Genomic DNA, 23238 nt, shown 5'->3' on the forward strand with positions numbered 1-23238 from the left:
TTAAAGTTCCAATGTCCTTCCACAATCCTCTCCCAAGCAGTATAATCAGTTCTGTCACGGCAATGCCTCATGAACCTGATACCAGTTTCTGTTTTAGGTTTCTATGGCTGTAATAAAGGCAATAACCAAATAAACTTGAGGAGTAAAGGGTTTATTTCAGCTTACAGTTCCACATCACATCATATCATCAAAAGAAGTCAGGGCAGAAGCTCAAGGTATGAACCTGGAGGCAGAAACTGAAGTAGAGACCTCGGAGGGGTGTTGCTCACTGACTTGCTTGTCACGGCTTGCTCAGCCTGCTTTCTTATAGAACCCAGGACCACCTGCCCAGGGGTGGTACAACCCACAGAGATCTGGAGCCTCCTTCAATCATCATTAAGAACATGCCCTATAGACTTGCCTATATCTGATTGAAGCAGTTTCTCAACTGCTGGATACTGGGTAATATTCGAGGCCTGCCCTACTAACCTCATTTAAAACCGATTTCCTCTTGTTTCTAATTTGGCCATGTTTCTAAATGAGGTCAGATTCTGAGCTAATGGGGGTTAAGACTTCAATATATAATATTTTGGAAGGGACACGTTTGGATCAACAACAGATAGAGGATTAAGTAATGAAAAGGAAATGAGGAAATTTAGATGTAAATGTTGGCAGCACTGTAAAATACTTAATTGTAAAGGAAGCCAGATTCATAGATTGGAGAAGACGCAGTGTGGGGGGAAATCACAGAAGCAAGGAGAGAACTGAGCATGGTGTATTTGGAAAGAGGGATGAGTAGAGGAGAAGTTAAAGATACAGGTAGGACGATGAACCTAAATCTGGCAATACACAAGAAGTGGTATTGGGAACTCTCTTGAAAGTTGTAATCTTAAATCAGAAAAAGAGAACTTCCTCATCTGAGACTGGAGTGACTGGTGAATATATATATGTATAGTACTAGAACTGGTAATGGCAGTAGAAGAGATAAAAGCCTTCAGAGTGGTATGTGAAGGTTAATTTTGATTCTCACTTTAATTAAACTGATATGTTGGTTGGGATTTGTGAAATTTCCTTCTGGGCATGTCTGTGATAGCATTTCCAGAAAATTTAGTCAGGAACACCTATTCTGTATGTAGACAGCAGCATCCTATGTACTAGTGTTCTGAGTAAAGAGAACCTCACTCTACTTCCTGCCCCCTAGATTGGGAGCTGCTTGCTCTACTATTCCCTGCTGATCAGGAGGTGCTGAAATCATAACTCAAGATAAATATTTCTTTCTTTAAGTTGTTTATATTAGATATTTTGTCACAGGGTTAAGAAAAGTTACTAATCTAAATGGTAAGAGCATAATTCTAGAGTTAGGGTGTATAAGTTCATATTTCAGTCCTATGTGTGGCATTTGAAAAGCTATTGACATCTGTCTGTGACCTTCACTTCCTATCTACAAAGGTTTCTTTTTGAGAATTCAGAATTGCAATGTGCTACACAAGCATTTGGCAATGTCATTATTATAAAAAGTCTGAGCGAAAATGAGTAACGGGGAGTGAGGTACAAAACAGGTGAGCCTAGAAGAATGTGGCAAAAAATTGGAGTCACCAAGAATAACAAGATATGGAACTACAAAATTCATTACCACTTGGGGCATCACTGAGACTGTGAATATGTTTTTAAAAACTGCAATACTTAGGGCCAAGCATCTTTCATTAGTGCTGTTTAGTATCTACTGGTCTGATACCAGAGGAGATGGATTCCAGGATGATATATGGCTTAGTATTTTTCAGATTTAGTGAACATGACAATTACTTAAAGTTATTAAATTATATGTGACCACTAATATTATATTGTGCTTACTTCGTGATGTTGGAGTCAAACCCAGGTCCTTGTACATGTTCGGGAAAATTCTACCACTAAGCTACAAAAAGGATCATTACAATATTTGGTTTTGGTTTTTGTTTTCCTGATAGCTGCTGCTGCTGACAATCTTTTATGTTCTTATTTATATTTTTATATCATCTTTAGTGAAGTGTCTGTTCAAAGGTTTGCTCATTTCAATTGGGCAGATTGTTTTTGGTTTGTTACATTGTAAGAGTTCTTTACTATTTCATTGAAAAAAGTGAGCAGATGAATTAAATAAACATTTCTCCCCAAAAGTACTTGAAAACACCACTACAGGCCAGAGAAGATTCTCAACATCATTAGCCATGAGAGAACAACATATCAGAATTTCATTAGGATAGCCTATCTCCTTCACTAAAGCAAAATTAAGAATAAAGATAACTAATTTTTGAGAATATTGAGAAAGGAGAATCTACATAGTGATGTTTGATGATTCCACGGCTTTGCAAATCAGTTTGCCAATTCTTCCAATTGTTAAGGATTGGCATTACTGTATAATTTAATAATTCCATTTCAAGTTATACACCCAAGGGAAATGAAAACATAGCTTCATACAAAAAAACTGTATGAAAGTTAATAGGGACAATTTTCTGATTTTGTGAATGAAATCAAGGGTCTCGAGCATGCTAGGAAAGTGTTTTGCCCCTGAGCTACAACCGTAGTCCTTAATGTCAGTGTCATTCATATTACACTCAAAGTAGAAATACCCAAATATTTATCGACTGATGAGGGGATGCATAGTGCAATATATCCATAAAATGTCATATACTTTGGCAATAAAAAGCATCAGTGTATTTGGCAACATGTGTAGACCATGAAAATATTATAAAAATGAAATAGTCTAGTAAGAGAAAGACAATAAATCATATGACTGAATTTATGTGAAATATTCAGAACGAGAAAACAAGTTTGTGTTTGCATTGGAGTGGTGAGTAGTTTAGAGGGTGACAAGGGTATAGTAATTTCTGGGCTGTAATGAATTATTCTACAATAGATCACGGTAGCAGTTACAAAACTATGTGAAAGTGTATAATTTTAGGGTGCAGTATTTAATTTGTTGTCTATTTTAATTAAATATATCTATGGGTTATATGCAATAATACTATACACACAATGATCAAACTCGGGTAGTTAGATATGAATTAATTGTATGGTGTGTAAATCATATCTCTATAAAATTGTTATAGAAGGTCTATATGAGAGTAATAGGAAGTTGGTTGGAAAAGACAAGGCTAGAGGCTGAGGTACTTCTTGGAAGTGAGGTCACTTTTCCTGGAGAGATATGAACAGAGGTTTATTTACCACAGACAGAGCAATGACAACTGGTCAATCAAACCACTGTACCCAAATCTACCTTCACAAACTAGTGAGTTATTGGGGTACTTAAAGCAGCAGTAATGGCTCAGGGGTAACTTACAGAAACATGGATAATTAAAAAAAAAATTGAAAACCTCATCTTATCATAGGTGATGACTCATCAAATTTGCTTTCTTGGAGCTTCCTGTATAGTCTGCTCATTTTTAGCAGTTGTTACTGTCTATGTAATCTCTGATGGCAGGTATTTGTGCATCTTGAAAGCATCTGGAGTAAAGATATGAGTCAATGGTTAAAAGCAAGTGTTCCTCTTCCAGAGCAATGTGAATTCAGTTCCCAAAATGCACACCAGAAAGCTTACTACCATCTATGGCTCCAAAGGATGGCATGATGCTTTCCTGTCTAAATGGCCATCAGCACTATGTGGGCATAGTCCCTGTACATATGAATTTAAAATAAACTAAATCTTAAAAATCTAAAGTATATTGCAGAGATAGAGTCATAAGACTTGGTACTTCATTGGATGTTGAGTGTTAAGCGGCAAGGAAAACTAAAGTTTTGAGTCTTGGCAACTAGGAGAATAGCTATGCTATTTCGCAACATCAAAGGCACACTTTGGAGAAAAGTTTTACTTTTTTCCAAGGAGAGAATTAAATTTAAGCAATTTTAGGTTGTCTTTGGTCCTGAAGATTGAAGCTAGGGCTTCCTGCATAGTAAGATGCTCTGCCACTGAACTGTAACCCTCAACGGAAAATTTCCATTTTTATCTGCTATTAGGACAGTATGAAAATGATATCTACTATTCAATTGCATTTTTGAGGTGAGAGTTTAGTAACAAGGTAGGTCTGACTTGAAGTTGTTAAGATTTTCCTAGGCGAAAATCATAATATGTAACTGAAATCTTCCATAGAGTCTTGAAGAAAGGGGTGAGATGAGAGCAGAGCCTATGGAAACAGTTTTATTCAGGAGGCAGCAAGCAGAGATTCAAGATGAACAAAAAAGCCTAATGATACAACATCATAGCTCCTGAACACTGCAGCAGGACTGCATCTCATAGAACTAAACCTGAACTTCTGTTCATGGAGGGGCTAGAAGTTTTTTTTTCTCAAGCAGAGAGAAAACATCTAACAAAATAAAATGGAGCTTGGCATGAGAATGATGGATGAGGCTCTTGAGGGTGCTGAGGCTCACCCATTGTAGCCTTTGAAAATAGAGGGAACTGTCATACTGGCACCAATGAGATGTTTCTTACTACCCTTCTTAGGTGAAGTACTTACTTACCAGTGGAACATCCCAGAAAGATCTGGTCCTGGACCCGGTGACTCTGCTTGTGTTTCCTGGATTTATTATTCTGCAGTGGAGCCCATCAAGGTAAAGAAAAAAATTGAATATTGGAAGAAGGATCCCAGAAATGGGCAAACTACCTGGCAAAATGACAACAAAAGGTGTGCTTAAAAGAAACAAACAAAAAACAACCATCCAACCAATCAACCAACCAACAAACAAGAAACAGCTGGGGTTTGAGGAAATTTACTCAAATGCATGCCTTATTTTAATAGGAAGAGGGATGAAGGTAGTCTGTGACACCAGATACTTGTCATGAGGATTTTCTTTTTTGTCTCATATTTTTGGATCCTATAAGCAGTATGTTCTCATATTTTTTAAAATGCGGATAGTTGTCAGGAAATTAGGGGCCTGTTGCAAATTTAGCTCAAATGGCCTTGGAATAACTATAATAAAGTCATGCTGCCTCTGCCTGGGGGATGAATTTAGTTTATCTAGACAGATAATCCTGCAAGTCTTCAGCAATATGTTATGTCTACTGTATTATGGGTATTTTTCTTGGAGTTTTGGATGATGCAAATATAAGGTATCGACCCCACTTGCAAAGTCCAGTTGCGCAAAAGGGAAGCAGAGAAGGTGTCAGAAAGGAAGCCACCTGTAATCTGGACTTTAAAATCTAAATGAGAGTGTGCATAGATCAGGAAGGTGTTGGAAGAAGGGTATTGCAGGCATAAGAAAGTGCCTAAAAAGGTGTTAGGTTGCTACATTTAAAAATTAATGAATAATTCAATCTAGCTAAAGCACAAGTTATACATCACATCTCAACTCTGTCTGAAATGAATACAAAGCATTTATGATAAAGTGATAATGGGCTTAGAGTAAGCTTATTTGTGACTCCACTCTCAACAAAGTACTGCCATCCAGGAATAACCGCATGCCTTTCTTCCTTCATCAGGACATGTATAGTGGCCTGGTGGGACCCTTAGTCATCTGCCGAAAGGGCGTCTTGGGACCCCATGGAGGCCGGAATGATATGGACCGGGAATTTGCCTTGTTGTTTTTGATCTTTGATGAGAACCAATCTTGGTATCTGGAGGAGAATATCGCAATTTATGGATCAAAAGAGTCAAAGCGTGTTGACCTACAGGATGAGACTTTCGTGGAGAGCAATAAAATGCATGGTCTGTAGAAACGAAGCTACTCTTATTGCAAAGTAGTCTGCATTGTTTTCAGGAGATGATCTGCTAGGCTCATCTCTATCTGTGGGTGCATAATTCTGGAAAGGATGAGAAAGCTGGACAGTGGAATGGAAATGACTTCAAAAAAAAACCTTTCTTATTATTCTATACATATATTTGTAAAAAAAAAAATACGTGGTCCAGATTAGATGAAGTGCCCCGAAAGAAGGAAGCTAACTCTGTAAAGTTATCATTATAATACAAGCAAATTTTAACATACTAGATAAGTGCAGATGGACATTCATGGTCCTCTACATACTTAATTAGTCTATCTAGACAGATAATCTTAGTAAGTGGCCCTCTGTTTCAAAATTCTGAGTTTGTTTTCCTCTCAAAAGCTTGATATCTAATCATCACTTTATATTCTGGATTGGTTTTGTCAATATAGACAAATGAAGGACAACTTGTCAGTTTTACTACTATTCTTTAATATTTAAATTTAATATAAAATTTAAATTTGTATTGAGTAGTTGGAGAAGCTAGCCACGGAGAATAGCGCATGGAGCTGTTACATACCATCAAGAACTTTTTGATTCTTGAATGGATCTGGGGTGGGAGAATCATATCATCAAAGTCTTCCTTTGCTCTAGATATCTGGTAGCTTTTCACACACACAAAAAAGAGAAAGTCGCGAATGAGAGGGAGGACTTAAGTGCAGAGGAATGTCTGAAGTGATCTCCCCCAGCACTTCTCGCCCAAGATTTCTTTGATCTGAGAGTGAGGTGCAGCTTTGATAATGACTCTAATGGAACTCAAAAGTAGTATCCCATTGTCCTACAGATTTTATCTATTTCCTCTTGATGGAAAGATGAGTGATTCACACTAGAATGGATGATTCACAACTTTACAAAGTGAACTTTTTTCGTTTCTGTCAAATCACGGAAATAAAATAGACTACAACTAAGAGGAAATGAGGGCATAGATAGGTCCTCCCAATTCAGGATTTGGCTAATGCCCACTTTTATCTACGCAGGTGTCCATTTTTCCAAACTTCAGCTGTCACTCTACCTAGCTAGCTAAATAGCAGGTATTTTTAAACATGTTCTGAGCTATAAATACAGAGAAAAATAATGTTGTAGTCCAAGGGACAAGTAAATAATATTCTAACTTCTCTTCTACATTTCTGAACCAGCTGAAAAAAATAAATGGTTAAGATAAAATATGAACCTTATTACCGAAAATGCTAATTGGAAAACTGAATTTCATTTTATAACTAAATATGATTGCTGATAGCTTTCCTTGCAAAGGATAGGTTTTCTAAATTGTCATTGACATCAATGGACAACAAAATTTCTCTGCATTAAGAGAGGCAGGAGCTTACCAGAACCAATTAGTGAGCCAATTTGCACCCTTTTCTATGATCAAAGAGATAAAACCTCTAGAAGTGGGTGAGCTGAGCAATTTGGTTCTTGTTTTTAGCCAAATCCACAATTTGATGTTGGTAGACATAGAGAAATACTGTAGCTGTTCTCTTCCATTATTTTCCCTCTTGAAGAGTAGAGTCAAAATTGCCTCTCATCTGTGAGAAAATGAGATGTGGGAGGAAATTGTTTTGGGTAAAATCCTACCAATATGAGTTAATGTAACTACGAGTAGTTCAGTGTAGCATAGGATGTGATTTTGGAAGACAATGTGTTAAATAAAACAATGTATATTGTAGTCTGAGTTATCTGTTTGTGGTTTTGCAAGTGTGCCAGGAAGCTATAGCACTGTAGTATATAAATTTATTTCCTGCTATTAGTAACCCGAGACAAGTTGGCAACATAAGCTTTCACACCTTAAAAGATAAATAAACCTAGAAGACAGATTTTGGAGAGTTCTAATGAATCATGCTGAGGAGTATTGAAAGAGTTCAAAGGGGGAAGGTGATATAAGAAATTGAGGTTACATAGAGGAGCTTAGGAAATCAGAAAAGTTTTCTTAAGGGGGTGAAATTTTAAAGAGAAATAATAAGGAAGCAATTTTTATGAGAAGGAAACTCAGAAGCCTAAGGATTCAGACATGTATAGACCAAGGGGATGGTAGTGAAAGAGAACAAATCCACTAACTGGAATCGATAGTGTGGGTAGTTGGAGGTGGACCTGGGAAGCTGATATGGAGCTATATTTTAAATGAACTTATTGCTGTGTAGTTGTTGTTGTTTGGGAAAAGGAGGAGCCCTTAAGTTTTTTAACTGCAAAATAACATGATTAGAATAATTGCTTAGAGATAGCTCTGATATCATTATTGTGGAAGATATATACTATAGAGTAATGTAGCAAGTTAGTAGCCTATTGCTATCATCAGAAATGACAGGAAATACACAGAACACAGTGGCAAACTGTAAATAAAAGAAAAGATATGAGACATTTTCTTCTTTTGCAGCCATCAATGGGAAACTTTATGCTAATCTCAAGGGTCTTACCGTATACCAAGGAGAACAAGTAGCCTGGTACATGCTAGCCATGGGTCAAGATACTGACATTCACACTGTACACTTCCATGCGGAGAGTTTCCTTTATCAGGTGAGCTGAAATATGGTTGAACCCCACAGGGGTGATTCAAACGATGCCTTAAGAGTCTTCGCAGAAGGCAATGACAAGGAATAAGGTAATAGTTAAGGAATATGAAGGTTTATGGAATGGAGCATCTAGCAGGGGATTCTAATAAATTGTATACCTCAAGGTAGTCCCTTCTTGTAGGATTTAGCTATTCCTTCTGATAAGAAAGAGAATGTCTCACTTAAAAGGTAAGTAGATGGAAGGAACCAGTGTTACTGTATCTGAGCCAAAGACTTTAGATTCGATGAGCAATGATCTTAAGAGGAAGGAATTTCAAATATTCTTAAAAATTCCTGAAAGTCTTGAATCCATCATAACAAGACTTTAAGTTCAGGATCTACATAGAACAATACATGGTTGGGAAAAAGTTTTAATCTTAGGAAAAGAGCACAGAATTGGAGACATTGTTGTAGATTAGAGATTTAGAACTATTTTGATTGGGGTCTTGGCAAGGAGAAACGAAGCTAGATTCTCTTCGAAAGAAAACATGTGGATCCTTCTAAGAGATCAGAACTTTATCCAGACTCTCCAGATTTTAGCTTATTAAAAGTTTCAGAGAAACCAGATTTGAACCCTTTAAAAGACTGGTAACATCGTTTATCTTGGCACTTTATGAAAAAGTAGGAGAACAGTGCTGTGTTGTTTTAGTTTGCATGATTGAGTTCTAGGAGAGATAAATAAATGGACCTTTGATGTTTCTCATTGTCGCAGACATTTTGGAGTCTTAAGAACCTAAAAAGGACATCACAGACTTTTAGTTGCTGTAAGCTGTAAATTGGTTCCTCATTTTCACTTCTCGCCATCATCTTTATTACAGAATGGACATAGTTACCGGGCTGATGTTGTAGATCTTTTCCCAGGGACATTTGAGGTTGTGGAGATGGTAGCTAGCAACCCTGGGACATGGTTGATGCACTGCCACGTGACTGACCATGTCCATGCTGGCATGGAGACCATCTTTACTGTCTTGTCTCATGGAGGTAAGACCCAAATCCCCCAAGTGTGTTATTTTCTAATCTTTTGTCTAGTCTGTAGAGAACAGGTAATAGTAAGGAACCACTTGAACTTCCCCTACTGACTCAGAAGAACCAGGTTTTATCATAGAGCGGGGCCCCTGATTAGGCATTTCCCCAAGCTGCATTTCTCATCCTCCCATGTGAGTTTATTACATTTGCAAGGGAGAGCGCTTTGCTAGTGTGGGTTTACCACTCTTTGGTAAAAAAAATTATTCATTTATTTACAGATTCATTTAAAGTCTAATAGAGGTACTACTTCAAGGAAATTACTAGTGAATGCTTCCTTGATGTGGTCAGTGTCGATACAGACAAATCTGTGGGGCTTGGAAGAGAGCTGAGTGGGCAACAATGTTTGCAAGCAAGCATGAGAATCTAAGTTTGCAGTTATTTACAAGAAGCTGGCTATGACCAAAATACCTAGAACCCGGGTGTGGCAGGATGAAGACTGGAAAATCCTGGGCGCTCACTGATTACTCAGCTAAGCCAAACAGCAAGTTTTGGGTTCAGTGGCAGACTCTTGTCAATGAAACAGAGGTGGAAAGTAGGAAGAAAGACATCCAGTGCCTCTAACCTTTGAATGTATTGGCATGAGCACACATTCCTGCACAAACACATGTGAGCATATATACAACAAACATATCATACACACAGACATGCTCACAGATCCAAACCCCGGATTGTAGTGAATCCTTTTCTAAAGAGAAGAAAATAATTCTAGGGGATACTCTAGTCATGGTTTTGTGAAGGCTGTAAATGGCAGTTCTTCAGAATTGTCTGTCCAAGTTAAATGGTAAATGTCTCACTTCAAAATTATCTCTAAGTTAAATGGTAAATGTCTCACTCTTCTTCTACATGAACTGTGTCCAGGGACCAGCACTATTTTCATTCCAAGAAGCCTTCTTAGATCAATGCATATTTTTACTTTGCTTTTATTTTTAAGCCTATAATATAATTATAGTATTTCCCCTTTCTCCCTCCAAACACAAACACACACACACACACACACACACACACACACACACACACACATTCCTCTTTCCTCTTTTTCAAAGTCACAACCCCTTTTCTATTAATTATTATTGCATGCATGTATCTATATCTATATATACATTTTTTCCTAATTATAACCAACTCAGTCCATGTGATGTTACTAGTATGTATGTTTTTAAAGTTTTTTCATATATCATCCTGATTTGGAAAATAATGGTATTAGAGTAGGTATTCTGAGATGGACAGTCACTGACTCTATCAAAAGACATAGAGAGGAAAGATGCCTTTGACTATTCAAACAGACTTAAGTCAACTGGAGTACAGAAAACAACTCTGCTCTTAATGGAAAAAGACAAAATGATAGTATGTATGATTTCTCATATCATTAAAAAGTTTTTCTCTTAATCCCAGCACTCGGGAGGCAGAGGCAGGCGGATCTCTGTGAGTTCAAGACCAGCCTGGTCTACAAGAGCTAATTCCAGGACAGGCTCCAAAACCACAGAGAAACCCTGTCTCGAAAAAACAAAAAAAACAAAAAAACAACAACAAAAAAAGTTTTTCTCTGCCAAATCTCAATGGTAGAATATTGCTTCTGTTGCTTTTACTTATTACTCTGGTATAATCCCCCAGAACCCAGTTGTCATTTTTCTGTTCCTCCATAGCCCAGAAGACACACACCATCAAGGTGCTATAGATTCATATAAGCTTTGCTCATGTTGATTTAGAAGGTCTTGTTCTGTTGGTGTCCTCCATGCCTTTTGGCTCTTATACTCTTTCTGCTGCCTCTTACTTGGTGTTCCCTGAGCTCCGTGCAGGGAGGGATTTGATGGAGATTTCCCATTTAGGGCTTAGTCTTCCAAGGTCTCTCATTCTCTGGCTGTGGTTCTCTATGTTTGTTCCCAAATACTATAGGAGGAAAGTTCTCTGGTGGAGGTTGAACAAGGCACTGATCTATGAGTATAGCAGACTATCATAAGGAGTAATTTAATCACTATGCTTTTTGTTGTTTTATTTTCCTCTTTTAGACCAGTATTATTTAGTTTTCCCCTAGGTCACTAGGCTATCTAGTCTTTGGTTCTTGGTCACCCAGGTAGTACTGGGCATGGGTTCCATCTCATGGAGGGGGTTGTAAGTCAAATCACATGTTGGTTGGTTACTCCCACAAGTTTTGGTCACCATTGCCCTAGCATATCTTGCAGACAGGATACCACTGTAGATCAGAAGGTTTGTGGTGGACTTGGTGTTTATGTTTCTTTTTTGAGAGAATGCAGAGTACATTTCTGTGCCAAAGATGCTAAAACGTAGTGTAGGCACCAGCTTAACTTCTCCATGTGCAATGAGTTGTGTAGGTGTTGTCTTCAGAAATGGGGTCTTGCTATGTTTGTGGAGAACAATCAATAGTCTTGACAACACTCTTAGTTGTTTAGGCTTTCCCATTGGGGCCCTTGTGCCAACAATTCAACTAGATGTACCCAATCCTGGTACAGGAAGCTTTGTTTGGTGACAAAAGGTGGACAGCTGGGACTCTGTCTTCTTGTTATTTGGCTGTTTAGATCACCTTCATATATATTTTTTAGGAAGTTTCTACCATATTAGTTTTATACTGCCCCTCGAATATCACTTAATTTTAGCTGTTACCCCTCCCACAACTGCCATCTACTTGATCCTTCTGTTTTAGATCCCCCCATCCTTGTTTATCTGTAATTATCTATTCTACCTTCCATTTCCTAATGAGATCTCTTTGTTTATACTTACCCTCTGTGGGTCTGTGCATTGTTGCTTAGTTATCACTTACTTATCAGCTAATATTCACATATAAATGGTTATTAACGTGTTTGTCTTCCTGGGTGGGTCTAGGTTACCTTATTCAGGATGATTTTTTTCTAGTTCCATTCGATTGCATTCAAATTTCATGATGTCATTTTTTAAAAAAGATGAGTAATACTCCATTGTATAAATGTACCACATTTTCTTTACCCATTCTTCTGTTGAGGGACCTCTAGGTCATTTCCAATTTCTAAAAAGGCCATTTCTTGGATAAAGTTTCTGATGAAGCTATGAGGTACATGAGCCACATCTAAGATGAAGGATTAATACAATAGTGGAGGAAGATAATCTTTCTATTGTGATAAGAGAGAAGACAGAAAAAAAGAGGATCAGTGTGTAAGTTTAAAAGAAGGTCCTGACAAGCAGATTTTTCTGCCTCATGTTCTCTTTATTTCTCTGTGGCTCAGCTGATAGTCATCTGCTGAGGGGGAGCTATTGGAGGAAATTGGGAGAAGTGTTAGGATAGCTTCTTTGGAGTGAGAAATAAAGTCAGTATGGCTTTATAGCATTAAGGGCATAGTTAAAATTAGACAGGAGAATCCAAGTCTCTATATGCATATGACTTTTTTCTGGTGGTATTCAACATATTGGGTAAAATACAAGGCAAGGAAAGTTACTGTGATTCCCTATGTTAGTGTTTGAAGTTATAGACCGTGTATTTTAATCTTGTCATTAGTAGAAGATAAGATATGGATGAAATTGGTAGGTATGGGAAGTTAAATGGTTTAGGAATAAAATGTTTATTGAGGGGAGAACAACAGGATTTTTGCTAGCAAAACAATAAGCATTAAAAAGAGATTTTTGTTAGCACTGGGATTTCTGCATTGGTGCCGGTCTGGATGAGCAATCCAATATGATCATGATTTAGCATGAGGGCTCGAACTGGAGTAGATACAAGTGACTGGAATGAAAATGTCTGATTCCTGGGATGGAAATGAAGAAGGACTATATTAATAATCAAAGACTTCCATGGAGGAAGAGAACTACTGGCTAAGAATAACAAGAAATGTTTTTTTGTTTTTCTGTCTGGTTAATGTGATCCTCATAAGCAATCAGTGTTTACTAAAATGGGAGAATCAATATTTGAATAGCACACCCTCAGAAAATAGTTCCGCTTCACTGAAGAAAGGGAGAATTATTATTAGTAGTATTTTGAGACAGGATTGAATGTGTAGAGAAGCACATTTGACAGAGAGCGGGAGCTTTCTAAAGGGAGGCTGGGAAATGGTGGAAGAGAAGTAACATAGTATTCAATGGGAATAGAGAAAGGGACGAGAAACAGATGTAAAGGCAGAGGGCTAAGTTATATTTTGGCTGCCTAGGTCTGTCAACTTGCTCTTGTTTCCTGTGACCAGTCAAAACTAAATTAACATTTTAATATTGATTTTTTTTTACTGATGAAATTCCTTATTTGACAGTTTCATGCATTCTGTTAATGTATTTGGCTTATTCTCTTTCCCTTTAACTACCACGTTCCCTGCCATCCTCCCTCAACCAGTCCCTTTCTCAGATTCATGACTTTTAGGTTGGTTTGGTGACATTCAGTTTAATCAGAGCCATCTGTATGACCATTGAATTGGAACTATTTGTTGGAGCCTGGTGAGATCCTCAGTGGGTACTTAACTGAAGGCAATGGTCCTCACTCTCCCTGAATTTATCTGTAGCAAAGGCCAACCATGAGGGGTAGAGACCTGCGCTTCTTTTCCATCTGTGCCTGACTGTTGACAGTGCCGTTCTTGTGCAGATCCGCTGCAGGGAGCTGCACCTGCTTTGACTTTATGATTGCAGAGACTTTGTCTTGCTCAGGAGATGATCTTTTGCAGTCCCTCTCCATGTCTTCCAGTGCTTCCATTTTTCATGACATTTCTTTCACAGTGTTCCTCAAGCTTTTCCGTGGATAGTACAAATGTGTTTTTCAGGACTGAGCATCTGCACAGCAGTAGGCCTCTCCTTTCATTATTGTTCACAGGAAAAAGTCTTTTTCTTTAAATCTGAGAATATCATATGTCTAGAAGGATAAATGGAACTGTTTAGGAGGTGGCTTGATACTATGTTCATTTGCTAAACAACAGTAGTCCATAACCCCACCACCACCACACAGGACCTACAGTCTGCCCTGCTATGGGTTTTTGACTAGGTTTTAAGTACCAGGCATGGATTCCCTTGTACTCTTAGAACAGATATCAAATCCAATCAGGGAGACCTTTAAAAAGTAGTAAATTCCAAAAAGAAATTGTTTCAAGTAATGTAAATATCCCATAGAAATCCTCTCGATAGGTACAAAGAATAATAGGATTAACCTCTTGTCTTTTCCCACAGAACATTTAAGTACTATGAGTACCGTTACCAAAGAGATTGGAAAAGGTATGTGGGATGATGCATATATACTGAGAAGTTACATGTCGTGTGTGTGTGTGATACTTCTAGCATGACTGAACTTCGGCACCATAATATAACAACTTAAGATTTCTGTAAGATGTCAGAAGCCAATGAACTAGGATTTAGTGACCCTTGACATGTTTATTCACCTTGTGTCTCCCCCATAACCTCTGGATTGTGGAAACAGTCACATCGAAAGCTGTAACCTTAGCTCACGAAATATTTTATGAGGGAGAAGAAAATTCCAAATCCTGCTAGGTTGGACCTGAAAGAGTTGTAGCCAAAACAAGGATTCCTGCATAGACAATGTGGGATGAGAACAAATACCAGATGCCCATTAACAACTACTTTTATCCTTTTTTTTCATCTACAGAATACCAAGGAATTGTAGCTTGGGAATCATTCGTTTTCATATATATATATATATATATATATATATATATATATATATATATATATATATATATGTGTGTGTGTGTGTGTGTGTGTGTGTGTCTGTCTGTCTGTCTGTCTGTCTGTCTATATACATACATGTGTTTATATATATGTGTGTGTGTATGTATGCATTTATCATTTATATATATACATATGAATGTGCATATGTGTATATAATATGTGCATATTTGTATACATATACATAAATATTATATGTGTATTTTTTATAAACTCTCACTTGAGGAAAAATCTGTCAAAATTATAGGTCTAACAAAATTCGTGAATATTCTAAATTGAAAGTTTGTTCAGGGTCACAAGAAGACTAAATGCCAGAATGTAAACTCAGAACCATAATGCTGTTCAGTTTCTATTTGAACTCATTACTTTGCATCTTCTTTCAGGTCTCTGAGAACATTCATTCTTCCAATTATGCATTCATCAAACAAGTGTCAATTACCAGGGGCACAAAAACAAATAAGACATAATCGCTACTTTCCAGTGCCTAAAAATGGAATGAGACACAGAAACAATAATTGTAATGTTAGATGCTGTGCACAGAAGGGGTAAATAGCAATACTATCTTATAATTATTATATATTTGCTGTTTACCAGGTGCCATGCTAAATATTTCATGCATATTATTAACTCATTCAAATCTGATAATAATCCCCTTTCTTAGGAATGGTCATCATTATCTACATTTTGCTAAAAGAGTAAACTAAGATTCACTAGGGATTCAGTCATTTAGCCCTAGGTCATAGACTAGATAAACTATAGGTTCAGAAAGAACACAGCCAGTTTGGAACCCTAGAGACATGCACCACTAATTGTCCAAATGAATTGCAGATATATAAATTTTAACTTGGAGTTACAAAGAAAAAGAAAAGTTGGAAATTATTCAGGCAAAGTAAGATACATGAACAAAGTCAGAACCTATAGAGGTGCCATGTTTACAGGAAATAAAGGTTGAGTTACTGTGGTTGAAAAATATCAGATAAGACTAGAAAGGTAGTTTAGAGCCTGAATGACAGGGTTGGAATGTGTGACTTGAAATTCTGAGCTTTGTCATGCAGATCACTTAAGGACAGTGAAATGTTTATATGACAGGAACTATCACAATCATCAGAAAAGATCTAGCTGAAATTTCTATTAACATGATCTGTACAGGTGGGAGTCCAGACAGCATGGTGGCAAACTGTCACAGTCTAATGACTAAAATGAATGTTGATAAGTTGGATTGACTCAATGTCTTCATGAAGTTTCACTTATTTCTTCTAGTTCTACTCTCTGGGTCCATGCAGATCAAGTCTAATTCTTTTTTCTATAGCATAAGATTTTAAGTATTCTCCAGTGATTCTTAGGACTCCCCATGGGCAAAAAAAAAAATTATTCATCACTGATTGACAAGAAGAGCTTCTAGCTATGATATTGTAATTATATGAATTATCTGATTATAAATTTAAAATCTATCTTCATCAGTTGGTTTGAGGAATGGGGGCAGGTCTTCTGTCCTATTTTCATGGACTTGTTTGTCTAGAAGATGCCTGTAAAAGGTAAACTCATGTCTGGGTATCCCTTTCCTCTTTCTCCATTTCAGCAGTGATCCTAAGAGACATTGGAGAAGACAATGTGAAGCTGTTGGGCATGACGATTCCCATAAAGGATGCTGAGATTCTGTCTTCTGTTTTGATCGCCATAAGTGTAATTCTTCTTCTTGTTGCTCTGGCTCTTGGTGGTGTAGTCTGGTACCAGCATCGACAAAGAAAGCTTCGGCGCAACAGGAGGTCTATTCTTGATGATAGCTTCAAGCTTTTGTCTCTCAAGCAGTAATAGCTGAATCCTGAAGATATCTCCAGAAAACACATCTGGAATGTATCCCATGCTCCCAGGAAGCCGTGCACTAGCAGGAAACTCTTTTGTCAAGGGGTAGGGGGAGAGGAAAGGCAGAGGATGGAATCAAAATTACTTGGCTATTTCTTTATTTATTTACATGGAAATCATGCTCTTACTTTTTCTTAATTTTCCTTGCAACCTGAGGCAGTTAGGATTAGGTAAGTACCTTTGTAAACAAATTTCAGTAGCTAGGATATGTCACCCTTCAGTATTGTACGGAAATTCCTAGAATGTAATCGTTCTCACAGAATAGATACCAAGAAGGTATCTAATTAGGCTTTTATTTCCAGAACCTAGCTAGAAAAGTATACTTTTAATTGAAGCCAAATGATGAGCCACAAAGATAACCCATAACTAAATAAAGGACCAAGAACATAAGCATTATGGAAAATGAGAGGTAGCGTGGGGAGTAGGAATCAAAATTACTCTTTAATTATCTTTGGCAATGGACTATTTAGGTGAAAGAACTGTGGTTGTTATGAGTACCTACAAACACTGGAACCAGAAACACCTGTAAAACTGTTCTTCAGGTTTCTTCACAGTGGTACTGAAGGGACTTTGGGGTGATCTCTGCATGTTTGAGGTAGTGAATCCTATCCATTAAAGTACTTATTAAAAGACTGGAACACTGGATTTAGTAATTTTGATGATTCTCATGGCAACTGGGAGGTGGAGTTGCGTTTTAAACAAAAGGATTTCAGTGATCTGGGAAGGCAAATTATAAATCTAGACACCCTTTGTGGATCCTAGAGATCTGTGTGCTTTCTCAACGTAAGCCTCCATGTCAGAGTAGTAACATCCTAGAGGAGAAGTTCTATGGGTGCTAAACATTTTTGGAATGTCAAGAAAAGTGGCTAGAGAAGGCACTGAGACAAGACTCACACCTGTCCACTGGACAAAAAGAGATAGGTGCATGCATGGCAATTTGGTTGGTAGGGATGGCTATGGGGATACGAGAGACAGGCTTGCAGTTTGTAGACAGCTTCATAGAACAGAATCATTCCTTCCTGTACCTTACAGCAATATCTCTTTCTGACCAGCATGTTCAATCTTCTCTGAAACTTTGATCAGAAAGCAAAGGCAGGAGAAAAGGGAATAGAGTAAGACAGCCCATTCTCACTAGAGTTTCCACATGGCAAATGGAGAACAGAAGGGGCATCATGGAGAGTAATGATAATAGCAATGGAGTGGGAATATAGCCTAGTGGCAAAGTGATTGCCTAATAAAAGAGAGTCCCTGGGTTGAAAAAGAAAGCAGAAAGGAAACAAAACAGAAAACAAGGTAATAACAGAGGTGTGTAGTGATCTTCCTACACATAGCAAATAATTCTAATTCCTGATTAGACTGGATTTGCCTCGGTTCATTAAAGGGGAGATTAAATGATTTTACTTAGGATGACTCAGCTGCAAATTGAGTGGAGACTCAAATTTTCATGTCTTTGACTTTAAAAATGTTCTATTCTCCCTTTGTCTTGGAAACTTCTTATTATTCTTTGTCGTTCTTTTGCACTTGATTTCAAATTGTGAGGTTGCCTAGCAACTTGTTTACTTAGTTAGCAACCCACAGAGTTGGTTTCCAGTTGCCATAGGATGCTGAAGGTCAGAGGCCAGAGATGAAAACAAAGACCAGAATAATGTGTTTTATTCGTCCATGCTCAGTGACTTTCTGGAAAATTTCTGGAAATCTAGGTACCATATTTACCCATTGTCCTGTTTTAGAAATAATATGCCTTCTTAGAGAGAAATGATTCTACACACTTAGAAGGTATTTTGTAGACTCTTAACCAAAGTGTACATGGTTGACTGTGACAATGCTCAAATAAGAGTCAGAAATGAATGGAAGGTTTTATTGACTTATATACACCTTAGGCTTATGTGTCCCACAAACACTGTCATGCTAAAATCTCTTTCTGTCCTGGCCTAAGCTCACACTTATAACAATTTAAACAGTCAGCAATTCTTGTCACTTAGGTAGCTAGAATTACATAGTAAAGATACTGCCATCATTGTTTTTAACTGTACCAGTGTTATTCCTTTTCGAATAATTGTTACTGAGGGCCATCCTTTCTACATGGCGAAATTGTGGCGGAGCAGAATGGTACAGAGGTTCTTTCATCTTCGTGTTCCTTCATCATTCCTGTCAAAACTGTTTTAGGTTTGACTAGAATTTGATCTCCTTGATGTGGAAAATTACCCAACTCTGTTCTAGGAACCTGAATTCAAGATGCTCCAGCTAATTTATCTTGGCTTCTGTTAAACTGCCCGCTTATGCAAAACCTCCCCTTCCAGCGAATTAACTTTTGTTAAACTGCTTGCTAGTGCACCTGCAGAGGCAGGTAGCAGGATATGGTTTGTCCTTACCCTAAATTGCAGTGCTATACTTGGGTCCTGAATATCTGAGTGTAGTCCCAGCTGGCTGGAATAAAGACTTTCAGTTGGATATAGACAGTGTCTGAGTTTTCTTCTCTGGTGGGCTCCCTGTAACAGCATTTGTTTTTCCTGATAGGAACATACGAGACTGAATGGCAGACTAGACCTCAGTGATCACTGTCGCCCTATGCTGCTCCAACTCTAGCTGCTCCTTAGAAGTATAGCTTTGGTATAGGAATCAGGGCCAAATGACTGGTCAGCCCTGGTGAATAACCATTCACATTCTAGCATCATAAATTTTACTCATCTCTCTCAGGCCTGGTGAACATGCTACTTACCTTTGTGGTGTTTTGTAAGTAGGGCTACTCGGGTTAAGTTTTACATGTGTGACTTAATCTTTCCTAAGCAAATCTATTAATAAGTCCTTTATAATATCAGTTTTTTTTATCACGTTGAATTTCTTTTACAACAATTTACCACAACAAAGTGTTAGTATTTAAGCCTTTGCAAATTGATTGATGTAGCAGCAGCCGACAACCATCCTTTGATCTGTTGTTTATGTGGATATTAATGAAAATTGACTCTATTCCAGGGAACCCAGTCAATTAATGTTGGTAATATTCATATAACTGGAAAGTCCTTAGTTTGCATATGTGAGACTGGGAGATATAGGTATGTCATAATGCATTTTAAAAGACTTATTTTTAAAATTATTTTGTAATTATATATATGTGTATGAGGAAATGGAGCAAGGCCAGAGGCATCAGACACCCTGGAGCTGGAATTACCAATGGTGTCAAGATATTGAATGTAGGTTTGGGAACCGAACTCTAGTCCTCTGCACGAGCAGTACTTGTTCATAACCGATGAGCCATCTCTGTCTCCAAACAAAATACATTTTTATTTGTTGTAATTCTGCCTCCAACCAAAAAATGGAACCTTAGAGCCTTCGTATTTTAGAAAAGGATGTATTTTTTACTTAAGTTGTTGCAAATATAGATTTAAGGAGGTACTATGTGAAAAATAGTTAAATATACTCTCATCCATCAACATCAATACAATAATGTCTTATTTGCTTTCTCTCCAATACATCTTTAAAATATTTTATTTTTTAACAATTTTGTTTTTCTTATTACTATTGTGGAGCGCATACCAGATCCTGTATGTGGAGGTCAGAAAACAACTTTCAAAAATGGATTTTCTCCCCTGACTGTGGGTTTGGGTGATTGAACTCACATTATCAGGCATGTATGACAAGCAATTTTACCCAGTGACCCATCCTACTGAACCCAAATATTTTTATTTGTTTATGTCTTTGTTGGTTCCCACTTCACTTAAAAGCTTAACTATTTGTTAACTTGGCATGGTGACTTATGCATACCATCCCAGCATTGAGACCTAAAGGACACAAGTTGAAGGTCAGCCTAGAGTGCGCAATGAGTTCCACACCAGCTTGGGCCACTGAATGAAACTGTTTCTCAAAACAAAGAGGGCAAAAAATTCAAAGCCGTTTGTTTCCTGGACTATTGTATTCTTTTCCTGATGTTTTTCTCAGATTCTCTCCGGACTTACAATTGATTTTTCAGACAGAAAAGGAAGGCTTCAAAAATATAATTAAGTCTCTAGTTCGAACAACATATTGTACGTTTAGATCTCCCTGAAGATAACTAGACCCTGGAGATAATTAAAGAGGCAACAACAGAAGAAGAAAGAGAAAATCACTAAATAGGGACAGCGGGACTGAAAATGTAATTTTAGCTTTGCATCATATGACTCTCTACCAGGAACAACCAAGTCGCAGCATACTTACACTCAAAACAAGCAAGGTAGGACATTGTGATAGTTTGAATGATTATGGTCCCCATAGACTTAGGTTTTTGAATGCTCAAAGGGAGTGGCACTATTATGAATTATGGTCTTGTTGAAGCAGGTGTGGCCTTGTTAGAGGAAGCGTGTCACTGTAGAGGTGGGCTTTGAGGTCTCCTATGCTCAAGCTATGTCCAGTGTGATACACAGTTGCTTCTGCTCCCTGCAGATCATGATGTAGAACTCTCAGCTTTTTTTTTTCTAGCACCACATCTGCCTGCACACTGTCTTGCTTCCCACCCTGAAGATAATGGACTAAACCTCCAAAACTGTAAGCCACCCCAATTAAATGTTCTCCTTTATAAGAGTTGTCATGGTCATGGTGTCTTTTCACAGAAATAGAAATCCTAACTAAGAAAAACATAATCATGGAAATAGACAACGAGTAAGGGCAAATTGAATGACAGTGGCTACCTTTTAGAAACTCTGAAAACTAGAAGAAAGTGGTGTAGTATTTTTCTATGAAGGAAGAAAAAGATTACCAGAGCCACACCTAGAGTTAAAGCTTGGAATGCAAATCAGTGAAGACTGAAGTTCATGGCCAGCTTAGACTTTATTGAAAGTTGAAAGCTGGCTTGGGCTACATATTGAGAAACTGACTCACTCCATCATTTCAATTCTGTATCTAGTGAAGAGTCTATGCATGAATTGTGCACAGATACAATTCATGTAGTGTGTACTATGTGATCTAACTTCCTTGTTGTATGTACTGGCATCTTATTTATTATTTTTAAAATATTTGTTCTTTTATTTTATTTTTATTTTTTTATTGAAAAAAAATTTCTGCCTCCTCCCAGCCTCCCATTTCCCTCCCCCTCCTTCCACTCCTCTCCCCCTCCCCCCACTCCCTCTCCAGTCCGAAGAGTAGTCAGGGTTCCCTGCCCTGTGGGATAGATGGAGATAGAGACAGAAACCCACATTGGAGCACCAGAATGAGCTCCCAAGGTCCCAGTGAGGAGCAGAAGGAGGGAGAACATGAGCAAGGAAGTCAGGACCGTGAGGGGTGCACCCACCCAGTGAGACAGTGGGGCTGATTTATTGGGAGCTCACCAAGGCCAGCTGGACTGGGACTGAAAAAGCATGGGATAAAACCGGACTCTCTGAACATGGTGGACAAGATGAGAAGTCAAGGACAATGGCACTGGGTTTTGATCCTACTTCATATTCTGGCTTTGTGGGAGCCTAACCAATTTGGATGCTTACCTTCCTAGACCTGGATGGAGGGGGGAGGACCTTGGACTTTCCACTAGCATCTTATTTTTAAAATAATTTCTGAGTTGTATTCTATTGTGTGAGAATAAGGTGATTTTTTTTTCCATTTTACTTATTGTGGACATTTGAGTTGTTTTATCACAAAAAGGTGCATTGAACATTAATGTACAAAAAATTATATGATATCCTGAAGCATACAATAAACATCATTAAACATAGACAAATTAATATTATATGGTTTGTTTTTTTTAATTGTAGTTGACCCAAACTAGAAATCAGTAGCTGAAAAAAAAAACACGTTTAATACTTAAAAATATGCTTTAAAATGCTTCATGGATAAAATAAAAAGTCTCACTAACCATCTTAGTATGATTTTAAGTTATGATTTTAAATTGAGGTCTTTGGGCAAAAGAAACCCAATGGCATATCAGAATTTAACAATAGTTGTGACTCTATGCTGCCCCCTCCCCCCATGAGTTGCCCATTAGAAGTATGTCCTTGGGGATGGGAATCAGGGCTTAATGGCTAGTTGTTAGTGAGGGCTGTATCCTTTGTCATAGGAATGGAGCCTCATGGCTAGTCAGTCCTGGTGAATAAACATTTCCATTATAAAGTGCTCAATTTCCCTTATCTCTAACAGGTCTGTCTAAGTTTCCTAACTAAATTATCAGTAAATCCTTTATATTACCAATTCTATCACTTCTACATCATTATTATAGATCATAAAGCTATTAAAAGGATAATAATAAGTGAGTGATATGAACAACTCAACAGCCATAGTGTTTCCAACCTATATCAGTGTACAAATTACTTAAATTTTTAAATTTAAAATTCCTTAACTGTTCTAAATAGAAAGCAATGGGTGAAGACGGGTGTCCTAGTGAATTCCAGCAACCATTTAAGGAAGCAGTTGAGTCAGTTCGTTGTAGTTTCTTCCAATAGAGAAACTACTTCCTACTTTATACTAAGTCAACAAAATTACCCATGAGAAACTTGAGGT

General features: G+C 37.7%; 1 protein-coding gene across 3 annotated transcripts in view; it reads left to right on the forward strand.

Moving 5' to 3' along the window:
* Heph (hephaestin) overlaps positions 1-19236 on the forward strand; it is an 82828-nt gene extending 63592 nt beyond the window's left edge. For 2 of the 3 annotated variants that reach the window (XM_057759483.1, XM_057759485.1), the window contains exons 17-22: positions 4454-4560; positions 5429-5654; positions 8076-8215; positions 9069-9231; positions 14404-14448; positions 16496-19236. In XM_057759483.1, the coding sequence (XP_057615466.1) occupies positions 4454-4560; positions 5429-5654; positions 8076-8215; positions 9069-9231; positions 14404-14448; positions 16496-16728 (914 nt within the window). In that variant the 3' untranslated portion in view covers positions 16729-19236. The remainder of the gene's footprint in view (positions 1-4453; positions 4561-5428; positions 5655-8075; positions 8216-9068; positions 9232-14403; positions 14449-16495) is intronic. The other variant, XM_057759484.1, reaches the window with a different exon arrangement.
* The last annotated feature ends 4002 nt before the right edge of the window (positions 19237-23238 follow it).

Source organism: Chionomys nivalis, chromosome X (assembly GCF_950005125.1).
Source record: "Chionomys nivalis chromosome X, mChiNiv1.1, whole genome shotgun sequence".
Classification (NCBI taxonomy): domain Eukaryota; kingdom Metazoa; phylum Chordata; class Mammalia; order Rodentia; family Cricetidae; genus Chionomys; species Chionomys nivalis.